Genomic DNA, 17,428 nt, shown 5'->3' on the forward strand with positions numbered 1-17,428 from the left:
TTAGGGGTACATAAGTATAACGTAGGTGGCGGTCGGAAGATTAGGGGTTAAAATTTTTAATCGAGTGGCGGCGATGTGGGGGGAACTCGGTTTAGGGGTACATAGGTAGTTTATGGGTGTTAGTGTACTTTAGGGTACAGTAGTTAAGAGCTTTATAAACCGGCGTTAGCCAGAAAGCTCTTAACTCCTGCTTTTTTCAGGCGGCTGGAATCTTGTCGTTAGAGCTCTAACGCTCACTGCAGAAACGACTCTAAATACCAGCGTTAGAAAGATCCCATTGAAAAGATAGGCTACGCAAATGGCGTAGGGGGATCTGCGGTATGGAAAAGTCGCGGCTGCAAAGTGAGCGTTAGACCCTTTAATCACTGACTCCAAATACCAGCGGGCGCCCAAAACCAGCGTTAGGAGCCTCTAACGCTGGTTTTGACGGCTACCGCCGAACTCTAAATCTAGGCCTATGAGAGGAGTATTTGATTATTAGTGGTAGTGTGGAATTGATTTAGTTTAATTTTCTACACTCCAACAGTTGTAGAAGGAGGAAGAAAATCTATACAAGAGATGAAATGAGAGACAAACTTTCTTAAGGACAAACTTGGTACTGCAGCTTAGAATTGCCTTATGTTGATATAAGAGGAATACCAGTTTGTACTATAAATCACACCAGCAACTGTATAATTATTTGTAGTGATTGTTATCCTCAATTCATATGATAGTTAATACTGTAAAGTCCTTTAGAGAATTATCACAAGTTATAGATAACCGGAATCTGATGTTTAATAATTAACTGCTCATAAATCTTACTTTATAATGTACCTTACTTGAGGACTCAGTACAGTTACAGTTTAACCGAGCCCACTTGGTCTGTAGGAGAGTTGCGTATCCTTAAGTAAGAGGGTTATATTTCCTTTTCAGCCACAGGTTCGGGAAGTGTTTGCAGCTATGCCGATCCCATTCGGCAAGTGAGAGAGGTGGCGTGAGTCACGGCAGGCGGAGAATCCGTGGAGATGTCAGATGATTGACAGGAGTAACACTGTGATGTAGCGGATCTCTGTGCACCAAGAACACAGTCTAAGCTCTAAGGGAAACAGTAAGTTTATATCACAGTGCCAGACAATGTAACAAAGTATCCCAACAGTTGTACCTTACTTGTGGCCACAGAAGGTAGAATTTTGCAGTAGTCGGCAGACAGCCGTGAATATGAAAGTTGTAATGCTTTCTCCATAAAGCGGTGTTGTAGCTGGAATAAAGTCTGAGGGATAAAAGTTAGAGGTTGATTTGTAAAGTAACAATCCAGATAAAGTATTCAAAGTTCATTCACTCAATCAGGAAAATTCCTTAGGTAAATATGTAGTGGTTTAGAAAGATGTGGAGCTTAGGGAAAAGCATGCTGCTTGAAGGCAGGAAACAAAATACTAAGCACTGAGTTTAGCAGGCGGGAAGCATTTAAAGGAACAGTATGTAAGTGATTGGTGATCCACTTAAAGCAACAGACACCATTACTGTGAAAGCCTGACAAAAGGTGACGCGTTTCGGTCCGTATAAGGGCCTTTATCAAACCAAAAAAAAGACTGTATTCATTAAAAAAATATCTTCGAAAATTTAAAAGAAGTGGCGACCAATCAGAAAACATCTGGTTGTTTCTGATTGGTCACCACTTTTGAAAGATCACCCGTTTCAAGTTCTAACGGTTCTCAGCGGCAGTTCTCTATCAGGTACGACTAGACATAAATCATGGTGACCAATCAGATTGGCTACAGCGTACTGACTGCTGAATTAAACGTCAGTCTGCCTATTCGCAACTCTTTCAACAAGGGTGCCAATACTCTTGTGAGTATAATACCATCTGTTATTGTCTCATTGTGACTCTTTTTGTCTGGAACCTACTTGCACTATGAGGCGCTGTCTTTCTTTGCACTATTTTTAGATACCGTGTTTTGATCAGACATCTCAAAGACCAGCTGCCTGCTGCATTTTGAATCTTTCCGTCTCAATATCTCTACTGTGACAAGAATCTTCAACCTTCCTTCAGAGACACTGACAGTTCTAGTCATCATTCTTCAGCATCTCATTTGGGACTCTTATTACGATAAGCACCCTTTTATTAATTGTTTTTTATATGTATTTTTTCGTTATTTTGTTTCTTTGATTGTGTACACGTACTTTATTGGCATAACGACCATTCACTATTTTTCATCACTACACAAGCAGTGCTATTACACACAATGGTCACATTGATTCTTTTCTAATAAGAGAATTTAACCCTCTGTCACACTACACATATTATTTATTACACACCCTTTTTTCCACTCGCATTTACACTCTCCAGTGGCGACTCTAGGAACAATATATAGGGGGGGCACATAAGATACCACAGTCAAAACTGGGGGGGCACTAATAATTTTCACCACTAAATCATACCACTGAAAAAAACTATATATATATATGTAAAATAGGATTCCAAAATACCAGAGTAATGTGGTATGCAATGATATCTTTTATTGTACTAACCTAATACTTAAAAGACAAGCTGTCAAGAGATTTCCTTTCTTCCTCATGTATTGCTTCAGACCTGAGAAAGAGAGGAAAACTCTCAAAAGCTTTTCTTTACAGTTTAAAGCAATTTCAGCAAACACCAGACCTCTGTAAATAATCCCCTATATTAAATATATCACTAATGAAGACCAATGAACAGACAGACCCTGAGTGTTTGTTGATGTGTGTGTGTAACTAATACTAAGTACCATGTACTAATTTTACACAGCCAGCCACTTCCTACTTCAAAATGAAAATTAGACACACTCAGGCACACAAATAGACACATTCATACACACACACACACACACACACAGACAAGCACACTCAAATACACACATTTAGACAGGCACATTCAGAGACACATACAGGTACACTCAAAGACACATAGACAGGCACAATCAAAGACACACTCAGACAAATACACACTCAGGGACACCCATTCAGGCACACTCAAAAACACACACTCAGACACACAAACAGCCAACCTTAGATTTAGATTCAAGCCAATGAAACATAGCTTGCCTCCGATCAGAAATGCAGTAGTGATTGATAAATATACAATAAAATAGAAGATTTAACTTATTGTAAACTAGAGCAGTCTTACATAATGCCATAATACATCTAATACCTAAAAATATAATCCCACAATCATTAATAGAACAAGACTATGGCCTCCAATCCAAACTAAAACATCTATCCAATATACATCATGTGCAAATAAAATGCATCAAGCTACAAATACAGTTACCACAATCTGGTGCATAATTCTCAGCAATATACATTTATCATGTGAAAATAAAGTGCATACCCTGATTAAACTAAACACATCCACCATACGCGCAGTATACAAGCTGCAAACGCATTGAACATTAGCATGAAGTGCAAATTGTGAGCACATAGGCCATGCAAACCAAGTGTGCGTTTTACCAAGTGTTATTTAGTACACAGCACAAAATAAACCTCTGAGTGGAGGATCTCTCAATGATTACATAGTCTGGTTATTAAATATATCCCAAAGCAATCCATATTGCAATTTCAAGTGTCCATATTCACCCTTAGTTAGATAGACAGTTACCTATGAACTAGGGATGCACAATTTTTTAATGACCGAGTATGAGTGCCAATCTTTTTTTTTTAGGTACTTGCTGATACCAATACTTTTTTTTGTAATGTCATGTGTCAGAGAGTAGGGGACCTAGCAAGCCAATGTATTTTTACATTGGCTTGCTATTCAGATAAGGTAGTGATTATGGCATGTAGTCATTCTCAATACCTGATCTGTGGCTATTACTTTAATACCTGTAATTGTCCAGTTACAGCGGATCCCAGAAGGCACTGGGATCAGCTGTCACTCAGGGCTTCTGATGGCTGTGACTGGTTGTTACAGACATCAGAAGCATTGGGCAGCTATTTAGAGCTGTTACTAAATGCCTCTAAGCAGTGGCACTTAGTAACAGCTCTGTACATGCTGGGATGTCACACATCCCAGCATGTACAGGCTGTCTGAGATTGATAGGAGTGTGATTGCTATTAGCAATCACACTCCTATCATGCCCAGGCAGACAGTACATAGTGGAATCTAACTGATTCCAGCATGTTCAGCCCTGTACATACTGGAATCACTCAGATTCCAGCATCTACAGGCTGCCTGATAGTGATAGCTGTAGATGGGGTATAGGGGTTGTATTGGGGATATAGGGGCTGTAGTGAGGGGATAGAGGCTGTATTGGTGGTATAGGGGCTGTAGTGAGGTAGAGGGTTTAGGGGCTGTAGTAAGGGGATAGGAGCTGTATTGGGGGTATAGGGGCTGTAGTGGACATAGTATTATTACACAGATGCATACATATACAAATTAGTTTGTAGTAATCCCCCTGACTAATTGGTAAGTGTATATATCACTGCACAATAAAAATGCATATATATATATATATATATATATATATACTGTATATATACACCCAGACACACACACACATATATATATATATATATATATATATAAAAAATCGTCAAATAAATAAAACCTTCATGATAGCATAGTATGACTGCATAATGAAATTTAATATTTGGAAAAGATATTTGAGCCCATAACAAACAACAAAATAAAAGAAGATTAATTATAAGAATATATGGTACTTTTTTTTAGGACTGCAAGCCTTACATGCACACAGCACTAATAATGACAAATTACATAACCAGCAAGAGGGGCAATGCTAAAGGCTAGCTGTTAGATGCATACACAGTAATGACCTTAAACTGCACTAGGAGTTGTGTTTTTAGGCTGCTTGTTCTGCTGTTGCATGCCTCAATGAAGCAGGCAGAAGAGTATGCTTTCATACTGGTGCAAACCCAGGAAGCCAGCAGCAGAGTGCAGCTACAGTACAGTTACACTCTCCTAGTGGGAAACTCCTCCCCCTGATTCCTTAGGGCAAACACGGAGCATTGCATTAGATAATTTTACAATACAAAAATAAATTTTGAAAAGACATTCAGGCCAGGAAAGAGGTACATAACTACAGTCAGTCTAGCTAGGTATTATTTATTTATCACTGCACTGAAGTTTACATTATGCTTCTTGCGTTCTGCTACTTACCTCACTAAAGCAGATAGTAGAGACTGTAAGCAAGGCATGGGCTGGCACTACACCACCAGCATGGAAGCAGAGAGAGCAGATACAGAGTACACTCTGCTCGTGGGAAACTCCTCCCACCTGCCTCCTTCAAGTGGTGATAGTGACACACCAATTGGATTCCCTGCACTGTCTTTAGCACAACATATACTACATGTTATTACCTCTGTAGTTCTAAACATCTGACAGCTCGCTCATGCTGCACAATCTTGGTGCCTTTTTTATTTTTAAAAGTAGTGCTGTACTGCTGTTGTTGCGGTGCACTACCTGCGTGGAGGAGAACAGCTGTTTGCCTGTATTACTGTAAGCTAAGCAGTACTGTGCAGGATTGGTACAGGATTGGTGCTGCGAGGCCCCTGCTTATATGCAGCCTTAGGCAACCACCTATTTTGCATTAAGCTAGTGCTGCCTCAGTCTGCTTACACGCACACACGGTCCTAGCTGTTGGGAGGGATATTTGCCCCGTTGCCCTCCCCCTGGATCTGCCACTACCTTATAGGGAGGGGGGAATCCTGTCCTGAACCCTGGTGGTCCTGTGTGATATGGAGCTAAGAGCTTGTCTGCCCACAGAGAGCTCCTTCTTTGAAGGCACATGCTGTGCTGTGGTGTGAGGCGCTCAGGCGGGACTTGTTTTTACTCACTGACACTGAGAGGCGCGCTGCCTTTAGCCCTGCCCGCAGCCCTTATGCTGCCGCGTAGCCGCCCTCATCATCATCAGCTACATGATCATCACCATGTGGGTCAGGTGTCGTGTCACAGTAGTCTGTCTCTTAAACAGCAAGTGAAGATCGAACAGTACAGAGAGACAGTAAATAAATATATACACAAAAAATAAACAATCGCTCCACTACTCCAGAATTATAAAAAGTGCCGGGGGGGCAGGCGGGGGGGCAAGCCATTTTCTTGGGGGGGCTTTTGCCCCCCCTAGCCCCCCTGTAGTGACGCCACTGACACTCTCCAATACAGAGTGAGGACTTATCAGTCTCATTCCATTATAAACTTTCACTAGAATTGTTTTAGGCGCACGCTATTACCATTTCGTCATTTGGTACTTTTCCAATCAGATTGGTGCCTACCATTTCCATTCACACTGTGAAAAGTCGGGTTTTGTCAGTTCCCATTCAGGTCTGTGTGATTTTAAAGTTGCCGACCAATCAGGTTAGCGCCTACCACCTCCATTGAAATAAATGGGAAAAAAATAATTAAAAAAAAACAATAGATTTTAAAGATTTTGACCAACTAGTGACAACTTTTTACACAAATAAAGGCTTAACCATGTTGCATACATACTAACCAAGAGTGAATGTGCTAGTGGGAGTGTGTTGCTGGGTTTTAAAATGATTTCATCATATGTATATATTATTTTACAAAAATACCCAATAGTTGTTATTTTCATTCATCCCTCTTGGGTGAATGTTGTTTAAATAATATATCCATTTGGTTTCTGTCTGTAGCAATGCATTTGTGAAATCTCCACCTCTAATGCCTGGACTAATCTGTTCCAGTCCCCAGCATTTAAGGTGGTTTTCATTGCTATTGTAATATAAATAAAAGTATTTGGCCACTGTGGTCAATTTTTTTTGTCCTTGTATCCAGATATCCAGCTATCAGCCAGGACCTTTTTTGGGGGCATATTCCTCTGGCATCTTCCTGCAGTTTTTTTCATCCTCAGCCCTGCTGTTTCTTCTTCATATCCTGAGAGGGAATCCTCCTAAACAAGGCCTTTTTTGCCATCTGGGGGAGAGAAGTCACAGCTCTTTTTGGACTGAGTAAATATGATTATATACTATATCCTATAGTACTGTATATACCACTTTTTGATAATTGTATTTTTTCCTCACTTACTTCAATTTAAATAGATTTAAATCTGTTGCTAATAAAAGTTTAAAGTTTTAGAAATGGTTGCACCCTATAGCTCCCTTTCCTAACTCCTTACCGCTTAACTTTTAAAATGAGCACCATAAAATAATGTAATTTGTAATTTGAATATATTTCCCATACATCTTAATGTGTACATCATATTCACTTCAGTAATCTAAGAAAGCAACATTGAGTGCATTTATGAAGAATTTTGTTTCAGAAAACGGATACATGTGGCAAACTTGGCATGTTACACGATTCCTTAAATTCCTCTTCCTGCTTCACACTCCAACACAAAGTATCTTTCATTGGAAATTTGGATTCTTCTACCTTGTGTCTCAAAAGGTAAACTCAAAATGTGATAAATATAGATGAGCTACCCACTAAGAGACCAGCTGCTCTGACAAGATAATAACAAAAGGTAAGAAGAATTTGATATTATCAGAAAATATGCTTCGAGCCAGCTATAAGAGAATTAGAATATTGTCTATGCAAGATATGTCTGCACTTTAAATTATACATTAGGCTAAAAATAAGCCTTAATCATTACTTTCCATTGCAAAAGTGCATTAAAAAAATGTACACCAGTATTGAATTTAAAGGGAAATTTAAAGAGACATTGAACACTAATTTAATGCTAGATAGAATGATCAGTCAAAGAAAAGATTAGTCAGAGAATAACATGTAGATGCATTTTATTAAAAGTTTCATTATCTGTTTAAATAGTGACAAAATAAGTGTAAAGTTTTAGTGTATATAAAACAATGGGAACTGCCATGTTGTAACTTAGGTTAATTTTCCTGCTGTGTCCAATTAGGGACAGTTATAAATAGGTCCCTAGAGTGTGCAGCCAATGACTGTGTGGAATATAACAGTGTTCTGCACTTCCATTTCTAACAGGAACTAAAATGCTCACAACTTCAGAATGGAATAACAGGGAAAAGAGACAAAATAAATAATGAAAGTATATTGTAGAGGTTTTTTTTTATATATACAATTTATCATTTTATATTATTATCTCAAAGTGTTTAATGTCCCTTTACGTAGGAACATTTCTCTCATTCATATGAGCAAAACTGAAATAAGTTATTTTATCTCCTGTTTTTTTTAATGGAGCATTGAGAAAAAGCATGACATTTAAGAAATCCAATTAACTCCTGTTATCTAATTTGCTTTGTTCTCTTTTTTAGTCAGGGTCGGGAGAATGCGTGTCTTTTGCATTTTATAGCAGTAGTGTTTGCAGAAATATTTGTAGCAATGTTATACATTATTGCAAACACTGCTGCCATAGAATGATAAAAACACATGCATGCTCTTGAAGCTACTAGCTTTACCCTTAAACAAAGGATATCAAGAAAACAAAGTGAATAATGGATGTAAATTGGATTTTTTTTAGCATTGCATGCTCTACCTGTATCATGAAATATTAAATTTCCCTTTACTGTCCCTTAAAGTTTAAACTGTTTAATTTGATTTCAAAATAAAAAAGGAACTGCTTATTTATACTTGACTGGGCCATGGGATAGAAGCTCAGTGATTGAGAACGAAAATTCTTACAATCTTTTTGGTGGACAGTGAAACTACCAACAATTTAAAAAAAAAAAAAAAGATTTATAAGCACAGGAATATTATTTAAAAAAATAATACATTTAAAATACTCATTAAAACAAATAATTTTACAACACAACTCAAGTACCTTAGAAAACAAAAACAAAAAATTGCCCACACATGTATACAATAGTTTCAGTTTTTCTAATAGACTTATTAAACAAATATAGAATGAGAGATGTCTAGTTAGATTCAAAGATTAAATTTAAAGGGACTTTAAACACAAAACATTGGGGGCTGCCATATTGGAACCTAGGTTACACTGCAGGTATCTGAAGTAGAGTTGCTGCACATGTGCAAACATATCAGCACTGGAATGTAGTAAAAAGATAGATTTCAACATGGCGGCACACAAGACTAGAGAGAGGCATGGGATAATCTCAATACTATGGTTATTAAATGTATTTATTGTTTAATGGGTCATTATAGTTAACAAAATTACATGCACTCATTTTTTAGAACATGTAATTGTATCACTAACCATACTGCAAGTCTATGTGTTCAACCCCCACAAAGGTAAAAACATACGATTAAAGGGATATACCAGTGCAATAATGCGCTAGTGTATTAAACCATTTCAATATTGTAATGTTGTTTGTACATAAATGTAGTACAACATATAGTTGGTGATTGGTGGCTATGCAGATATGCCCCTTATCATTGGTGCACTAGATGTGTTTAGCTCAGTTCTAGTTGTGTATTGTTTCTCTGGAGCTGACTTTAGCTATGTGTTTAATCTCTGGCAGGAGATAAACACAGTTTTGTGCAACCCTAATAGCGCAAAAATCCGAACTTAGAATATCGTGTGCGCATTCACGTATTCCCCATAGAAGTCAATGGAGAGAAAAAAACACCTCACTTTCGCACAAACATGATCACATATTCTAATTTGCTAACCCGATATGAAAATATGAATATTTCATATTCCAATGTTATTTACATAACTGAATATGTTCTATTTATTCATAAAAAATATTATATATATATATATATATATATATATATATATATATATAAAAGAGTCACACAGTGTAGAAGAGATGACCTTTTTGGATCTTGTTTTGACACCCAAGGATAACAAAATTATAATTACAACCTACATGCTAAAAGTGGACACCATCATAAATGGATTCGGAATGTTCCCTTCGGCAGTTCCAAAGAGTTAGAAGGAACTGAACAGATAGGGAGGCCTAAGAAAGAGAATCCAAGGTTTTGAAGAAGAGATTTTTGAGCAATGGATATGAACCATCCCTAGTCCAACATTAAGGCAAAGAATTTAGAGAGGTCAGATCTGCTGAAACCTAAACATAATACAAATGAATTAGAGATCAACCTCTATTCATCACTAAATTCAATCAAGCATCTCGCCAGATAGAGAAAACATTTAAAAAGCATTGGACCGTCTTATAACAGGACCTTATTTTGAGGAATGCGCTATCTGAAACACCACAAGTGATCTTCAGGAAAAATCAAAATCTGAAGAACATCTTAGCCCCGAGCAGATTGAGGGATAGTATGCAACAGAAAAATTGGTTACAATGGAAGTCGAAAGGTTTCTTTAAGTGTGGAAGGAGGGGTTGCTTAAAGGGACATTAAACACTAAATAAATGCTAGATAGAATTATACATTCAAAGAAAAGATTAGTCTGAGAATAACATGTAAATGTATTTTTTATAGTTTCATTAGCTGTTTTAATATTGACAAAATAAGTGTAAAGTTTTAGTGTCTATAAAACCATGGGAGCTGCCATGTTGTAACTAGGTTACCTTCTCTGCTGTGGCCAATTAGGGGCAGTTATAAATAGGTCACTAGAGTGTGCAGCCAATGGCTGTTTGGAATATAACAGTGTTCTGCACTTCCATTTCTAACTAAAAAGCTCACAATTTCAGAATGGAATTACAGGAAAAGGGGACAAAATAAATAATGAACGTATATTGCAGTTTTTATATATACAATTTATAATTTTATATATCCATCTCAAAGTGTTTAATGTCCCTTTAAGCTGTGCCCATATTTATAGGAACTGTTCAAGTTTCTCTTCTTTGAGAGATAATTTAACTTACAAAGCAAAGTCTGAAAACTCGCTTCAGAGAACATATTGTCAACATTGAAAAAGGAGTTCTCAGCTCACTTTGCAGAGAACCATAACAAAGACCACAGTAGCCTTAAAGTTAAGGCCATTGAACTAGTGAGACTAGACATTAGAGGAGGCAATAGACTTATTACCCTACGACATAGGGAAACATATTGGATTAGAACCCTGGGTACTTTAGAACCTATGGGTATGAACAGGGAGATAGACCTGGCAGCCTTTCTTATTGGGGATTAGGCTTACTTTTATTATACCTTTTGGTAGTGGTTTTGTTATGTTTTGTTTTTTTCTTCATGATATCTACATTCTTTTATATTCATAATGCCCCCTTACTATTAATAATGTGTTGAGAAGATACAACTTTAGCTTTTAATATATACGTAAATATGTAAATGCATTAGTATGCAAATACTGTTTGCTCTCTTATATCAATACATTATGATATTTCAGTTATGTCTGTGTATCCAGTAAATTGCGATTTGTATACTCTGGTTTTTTTAGATGTTTTTCATGTTTGAAGAATTATTTGTATCTGTATTGTTTTATATATATGTATTGGTAGTTTGCAATATTGAGTAAATACTCTGTTAAATTTATTCCAATACTCTTAAATTGCTTCCTTAACCTACCGGTTAGATTACTAGATGAATCCCGTGAGACTACATAATATATTTATCATGTGGGACTCACTGTCGATCCTTTTTAAGACGGTCCTTGTATCAAATGGGCAGCCTCTGACGAAGTAAGAAGTTCCCCTACAAAAATGCGTAAGGCCACATCCACCGTCTTGACGCCACTGCGATCAGCTGTTCCTATGTCGGCTGGTTTAGCTTGTGGCGATCAATTTGATTTTAACATTTCTGTTTGTGGAGCTTTGGGGACTTCGGTTACTCTCAGTATGGACCCTGCAGGACTCCTTTATACAGAACGATTATTTGGGATTGTGGGAGAGACCACTGGGACGTTTTATCGAACTGAAACCTGCTGTGAGACTCCATTTGTTTTATGAGCTTCAATCATACCTCATAATTGTTTGAGGTTGAAAAGTGTGAGTGTTCAATTGCATTTTATTAAACCCCTGTTGTTTTTATGAATTACACTTAGAGGAGTTAGCGCCCTTCTATTTTTTTTTCTTATACAGCTTCATCCGGTTTCCAGTACTGTATCTTTTTTTAAGTGGCAGCAACACCAGGAACAAACTGACTCCTATTTTGAGCTATATCATTAGCCACATATCCTTTTTTATGTACCTCTATATGGGGCGCTCTTAATTGTGATTTTATATTTGATATATAGCTGAAGGTACTGTTTATACGCATTTTGTTTCATGAGAATTTCAAATAATGTAAAAATATATGATGATATTTGAATTAAATATGTAATCTTAAATGATTGCATATAAATGTTTGATAAATGTTTTCTTTTTCTAGTTGAGAGTAAAAGGTGCATATTTTTGTTACATTTTTTGTTAATAGTGTTAAGATTATTTTCTTCCATTCCCTCCTTTATTAAAATATATTTCACTAAAACAGGTTTTTAATTACAACAAATATAGAAGTAAAAAAACAGAATACTCTTTTGTGGAGACAGTGACTTTAGCTACAGGTACAAATCCCTATATCCGGAATTTAAAAATCCATAATTATTCCAAATTCCAAACTTTTTCATTAACGAAACATGTAATCTTAAATGATTGCATATAAATGTTTGATAAAACCCCTCCAAAATGCTTAATAACATTAAAGGAACATAATACCCACAATACCCAACCCATATGCTAAATCACTTGAAAGTGATGCAGCATAGCTGTAAAAAGCTGACAAGAAAATATCACCTGAGCATCTCTATGTAAAAAAAGGAAGATATTTTACCTCAAATTCATTCAGCTTACAAGTGTAAGTGTTCTGGTAACAGTAATACTTCAGCTACTGTCCAGCTGCAGGTTGGAAAAAAACAAACAATAGCCAATCAACATCAGCAGTGCTGAGGTCATCCTCTGCTTTGCTGTGCTCTAATGAAATTTCATAGTTTGCTGTGCTCTCATGAGAAATCTCATGAAATTTCATAGTAAACTTCCTTAAACTGAAAAGAGAAATAACTTTACTGTATCTGCACATGTTAGCTGTACGCTCTCTTGCAAGTCCTGGGACTCGTACCGGGTTGGCTGCTTAAAATCCCTTTACAATGGGGTGTGAATACTTAGGACATTTTGAGGTAAATATCTTCCTTTTTTACTTAGAGATATTCAGGTGATATTGTCTAGTCAGTGTTTACAGCTATGCTGCATTACTTTCAAGTGCTTCAACACTTGGGTATCATGCCCCTTTAAAAGAGAAAATAGAGAGGATGTATGTTGCTTGATGTAGTCCATGATATAGATAAAATGCTTTACTAAAACTTCTACTGGTGTACTGCAGTGATTCTTTTGGTTGGACATCAGATCTTGCATAAGTGACACCAGGGCCCAAGTGTTAGGGGGGCCGATAGCAGCCAGTCTATACATAGATGTGTACATAATGTGTACAATCTTACTGCAGGGGAGCCTTTTATTAGTGCAAGTTGCCAGTCTATGTATCCTCAAAATCATTATACAGAGCAGCATGTATATTATTACTAATATGAATGAGTTACAATTGGTGTAAGGGGGGGGGGGGTCGGCAAAAAAAAGCTGCCCCAGGGCCCTCTGTTAAGTGGGTCTGGCACTGTGTTAGTAACCCATTTCTGTCAATGTAAAGGTTTCACCAACTAGAATAATGCAACCAATGATATGTTTAGAGATGATTTGTGAGAGGGGGCAAAAACTGAATGGGAATAAAAGGAACCTTCCAGCTGTGCAGTAAGGGCAGTACATCATATGCTAGTGGGCAACAGTTTTTGTCCAAGCTGGAGTCAACAATGAAAAGTGTTGTTAACCTCAGAACAAGTCCTAAATACATAAAACACTGACATACTCTAAAAAGTAAAAATTAAAGGCCTGAATAACATCTTTATTTCACAAGAATGTTGTGAGATCCTGGTCTAAAAGACAGGGCAGTTGATACAGAAGCCTTTAAAACCTAATATAAAATTATACTGCTCCCTGTCTCTGATATCTCTCCTTTCACTAAGTATACCTTATTTAGTCTAAATGGGTTAAACAAGTAGAAATCCTTTATAAATCCCACAACATGGCTAGAGGGACAACGTTTCGGGCCACCTAATTGTACTTTTATTCTGCTTGTTAGTATATGTATTTCTATACAATCTAGTATGATGACTTCAGAGTCTAACAATTAAGATCATATACTGTATCTTTAATTCTAAATTATGACCTTAGCCTTTTGTCCATTTTATCTTGTTGGGATTAAAGGGACAGTATACTGTAAAATAGTTCTTCCCTTAATGTGTTTACAATTGCTTTTTTACCAACTGCAGAGTAAAACATGTATGAAAATTTGCTTTTTAAGGTTTATTTCTGTATATTAAAGCTCTGATTTTGTGTTTTGAAGCCACAGCCTAATAAAATAGGTTGAGCTTGTAGGTATAATCAGATTTCATTACTGTATCACATTGTGCACATATACCTGCTTCTTTATCTTATATCTGTCCTTAAAACAATCCCCAATACTTTGAGAGAACAATGGAAAATGAACATTTTATTACCTTATCTCTGCTATATCACACTGGGAGTGTAATTTCTTCTGCTGGCTGTGTTTACAAAGCTTATCTATAGCTGGTAAGCGCGGCCACAAACTTTCAGAATAGGTGGGGATACCACATGCTAAATTAACAATTTCAAATGCCAATATATGGGTAAAGGAGCTACTTGTAAACAATTTAATACACTCCAGCAGGTAAAGTGGATCATTGGGAACAAATTAAAGGGGAGAAAATTTTTGAGTAAACTGCCCCTTTAATGTAATAAAGACTATAACAGTTTTTGACCCGTTGCAGATCACTGTTTTATTAGAAGTCTAGGTTACATTCACAAAAACTCAGTTACAAGCATTGATGTGTTTTGTCTCTTTATAGCCAGAAACATTTCAAATGGGTGCATAATACGTAACGTGATGGTAAAGCATACAAATACGCAAAACTAGGGACAGTTGGGAGGTCTAATTTACTCCTGTTCTTAAAGATCTACAAGGAGCAGCCCAAGAGTGGCTGTTTATTAGCATGGAGGGTAATGTATATCATAAAGTGTGGTTCTGATTATTTAGTTTATGCTATGTTTATACTATTGCTTAAAACTTCATCTTGTTTCTTTTTGATTATAGTAAAAATGAGGTCAGTTACAAATCACCATTGTCAGCTTATTAGTTATGATTTATGTACAGTGCACTTTGTCCACCTGTAGATGTCTACTGTAAAAAGAAATTGCTCTCTGAAATCTTTGTAATGTCTTTAAAAATGACCTTACCTTGTTTATTTCTGCCTTTAGTAGATATGAGGGTAACTATCAACTGGAAACTTGTTAGTGAACTAGTTTATTTGCATATAAGGAGGATGCTGATTATTGAACTGCAGATGTGAACGGCATAAAACTAGTTTGCTGATTTCTGTCAGATCTTTGTGTTTTCTCTGACTATAGTAAAATTGAAGTTTAGTGTAATAACAGCATTTTATAATGATCTAGTCCAATTATATGTACAGATAGTTTTACTATAGTTGTGTACTGCATAATACTTGCGTGCTGTAATCATTGTTACTTCTTTGTCATATGTTTAAACCTCAATACTTTTTCAACTTCATAAATACATAAAATTCATACTGCTTTATTTTTAATAAACTTATAAAACTGAAAAATAAAATATACAGAATAAACTGAAATCTGAAATAAGTTAATAAACAAAGTTCATATAAAAGTATTAAAACATTTAGATACACATTTCTGGTTACCTTTTCTGCTAATAGCTCCCTGATCCTGTTTGCTTGGATGCGGAATTTGATTAGCTGAGATTCCAGCGTCATACATCTCTCTTCCCAGTCTATGTCTCCTTCAGATTCACACAGATCTGCCATGACTGCATTGAGAAAACATAAACAGAATGAGTGGCCACTTTGTGACACAGTCAATACTCCCTCCCCAGTTTCCTGTCATAGATTTGTTACAATAAAGCATCTGTTTTTCAACACTAAAACATTGTATCCATTACATACTATAGCAATCATATGTGTCTTATTTTAAGTAAATACATTTAATATTGGTTAAATATTCTAAAACAACATTTTCAGTTTAATTAGGAAAAACAACAAATTCTTATTTATTTTTGGATTACATTTTATGAATTTATGCTTTGTGCATTCTATAATAAAATCATCATACACACATTTATTAACAGGACATGGAGTAGAAACCTTTTCTTTTTGTGATTCAGATAGAGCATGCAATTTTAAGCAACTTTCCAATTTACGATGATCAAATTTGCTTCATTCTCTTAGTATCCTTTGTTGAAAGACCAACAATAAACTACTGGAAGCTAGCTGAACACAACAGGTGAGACAATGACAAAAGGAATTGATGTACAGCCACCATTCTGCAGCTAGCTCCCAGACGTGAATTGCCGTTTAACAAAGGATACCAAGAAAAAAAAAACATATTAGATAATAGAAGTAAAAGGGAAAATTACATTCTCTGTCTGAATCATGAACATTTAAAGGGATAGAAATGTCAAAATTGAAATGTACATGGGTGAATTAAAATTTTAAATATAAGCATTTTTGCAATATACCTCCAGTAGCAAAAATGCTTCTAGTAAAACGTATTACTGTTTTTCAGTGTCATATATACATATGCTGTGAAGGTCTGTGCACTAGCATTCAAGCTCAGAGTGGTATGTATTGGGCCTGTAAAGCCTAATTTGTGTCCTATAAGCCACTGCTGACTCTCTGAGAAGGCGTGGAGTCTGAATACTAGTGCACAGGCCCTCACAGCATATGTACGTATGCCTCTGGAAAAACACTAATAACTTTTACCAGAAGCATTTTTGCCAACTAAAGTATATTGCAAAAATGTTCCTATGAACATTTATATTTAATATTACGTTACTGTCTCTTTACAGTTTGTTTTCATATGTGCCTTTTTCATATTATTATTATTATTATTATTAATAATAATAATAAAAATAATAAAAGAAATTAAAAGACTTTCAAATAGGAAAGTAAAAAATGTTCTCTCTCCTCAAATTTTCACACTTACTTGCAAAATTTTTACTGCCCACTCACAAAAATTCCATCTCTTCCCACAAACATTCATCACCTCTGAAGTTAACTTAAATTGATATTTTCCCAAACACGTCTCACTAGAAATAGACAAACATCTGTCACTCCCAGTGCACTTTCACAGCAAACATTACAAATTGGAGAGAGCTTAAGAAAAAAAAAATCTCATTATATGTTAAAGCCTGGAGATAAATTTCACCACATTTTCTTTTTCTAGTTGAGAGTAAAAGGTGCATATTTTTGTTAGATTTTTTGTTAATAGTGTTAAGATTATTTTCTCCCATTCCCTCCTTTATTAAAATATATTTCCCTAAAGCAGGTTTTTAATTACAACAAATATAGAAGTAAACAAACAGAATACTCTTTTGTGGAGACAGTGACTTAGAAATTAGCTACAGGTACAAATCCCTATATCCGGAATTTCAAAATCCATAATTATTCCAAATTCCAAACTTTTTCATTAAAGAAACACTAAACCCAAATTTTGTTTTTAATGATTCAGA

General features: G+C 36.0%; 1 protein-coding gene across 1 annotated transcript in view; it reads right to left on the reverse strand.

Moving 5' to 3' along the window:
* The window catches only part of PLEKHH2 (pleckstrin homology, MyTH4 and FERM domain containing H2), a 359,537-nt gene that overhangs the window by 318,981 nt on the left and 23,128 nt on the right, over positions 1-17,428 (reverse strand). The window contains exon 2 of the mRNA XM_053712285.1: positions 15,603-15,727. Coding sequence (XP_053568260.1) covers positions 15,603-15,725 — 123 coding nt within the window. The 5' untranslated portion in view covers positions 15,726-15,727. The remainder of the gene's footprint in view (positions 1-15,602; positions 15,728-17,428) is intronic.

Source organism: Bombina bombina, chromosome 4 (assembly GCF_027579735.1).
Source record: "Bombina bombina isolate aBomBom1 chromosome 4, aBomBom1.pri, whole genome shotgun sequence".
Lineage (NCBI taxonomy): Eukaryota > Metazoa > Chordata > Amphibia > Anura > Bombinatoridae > Bombina > Bombina bombina.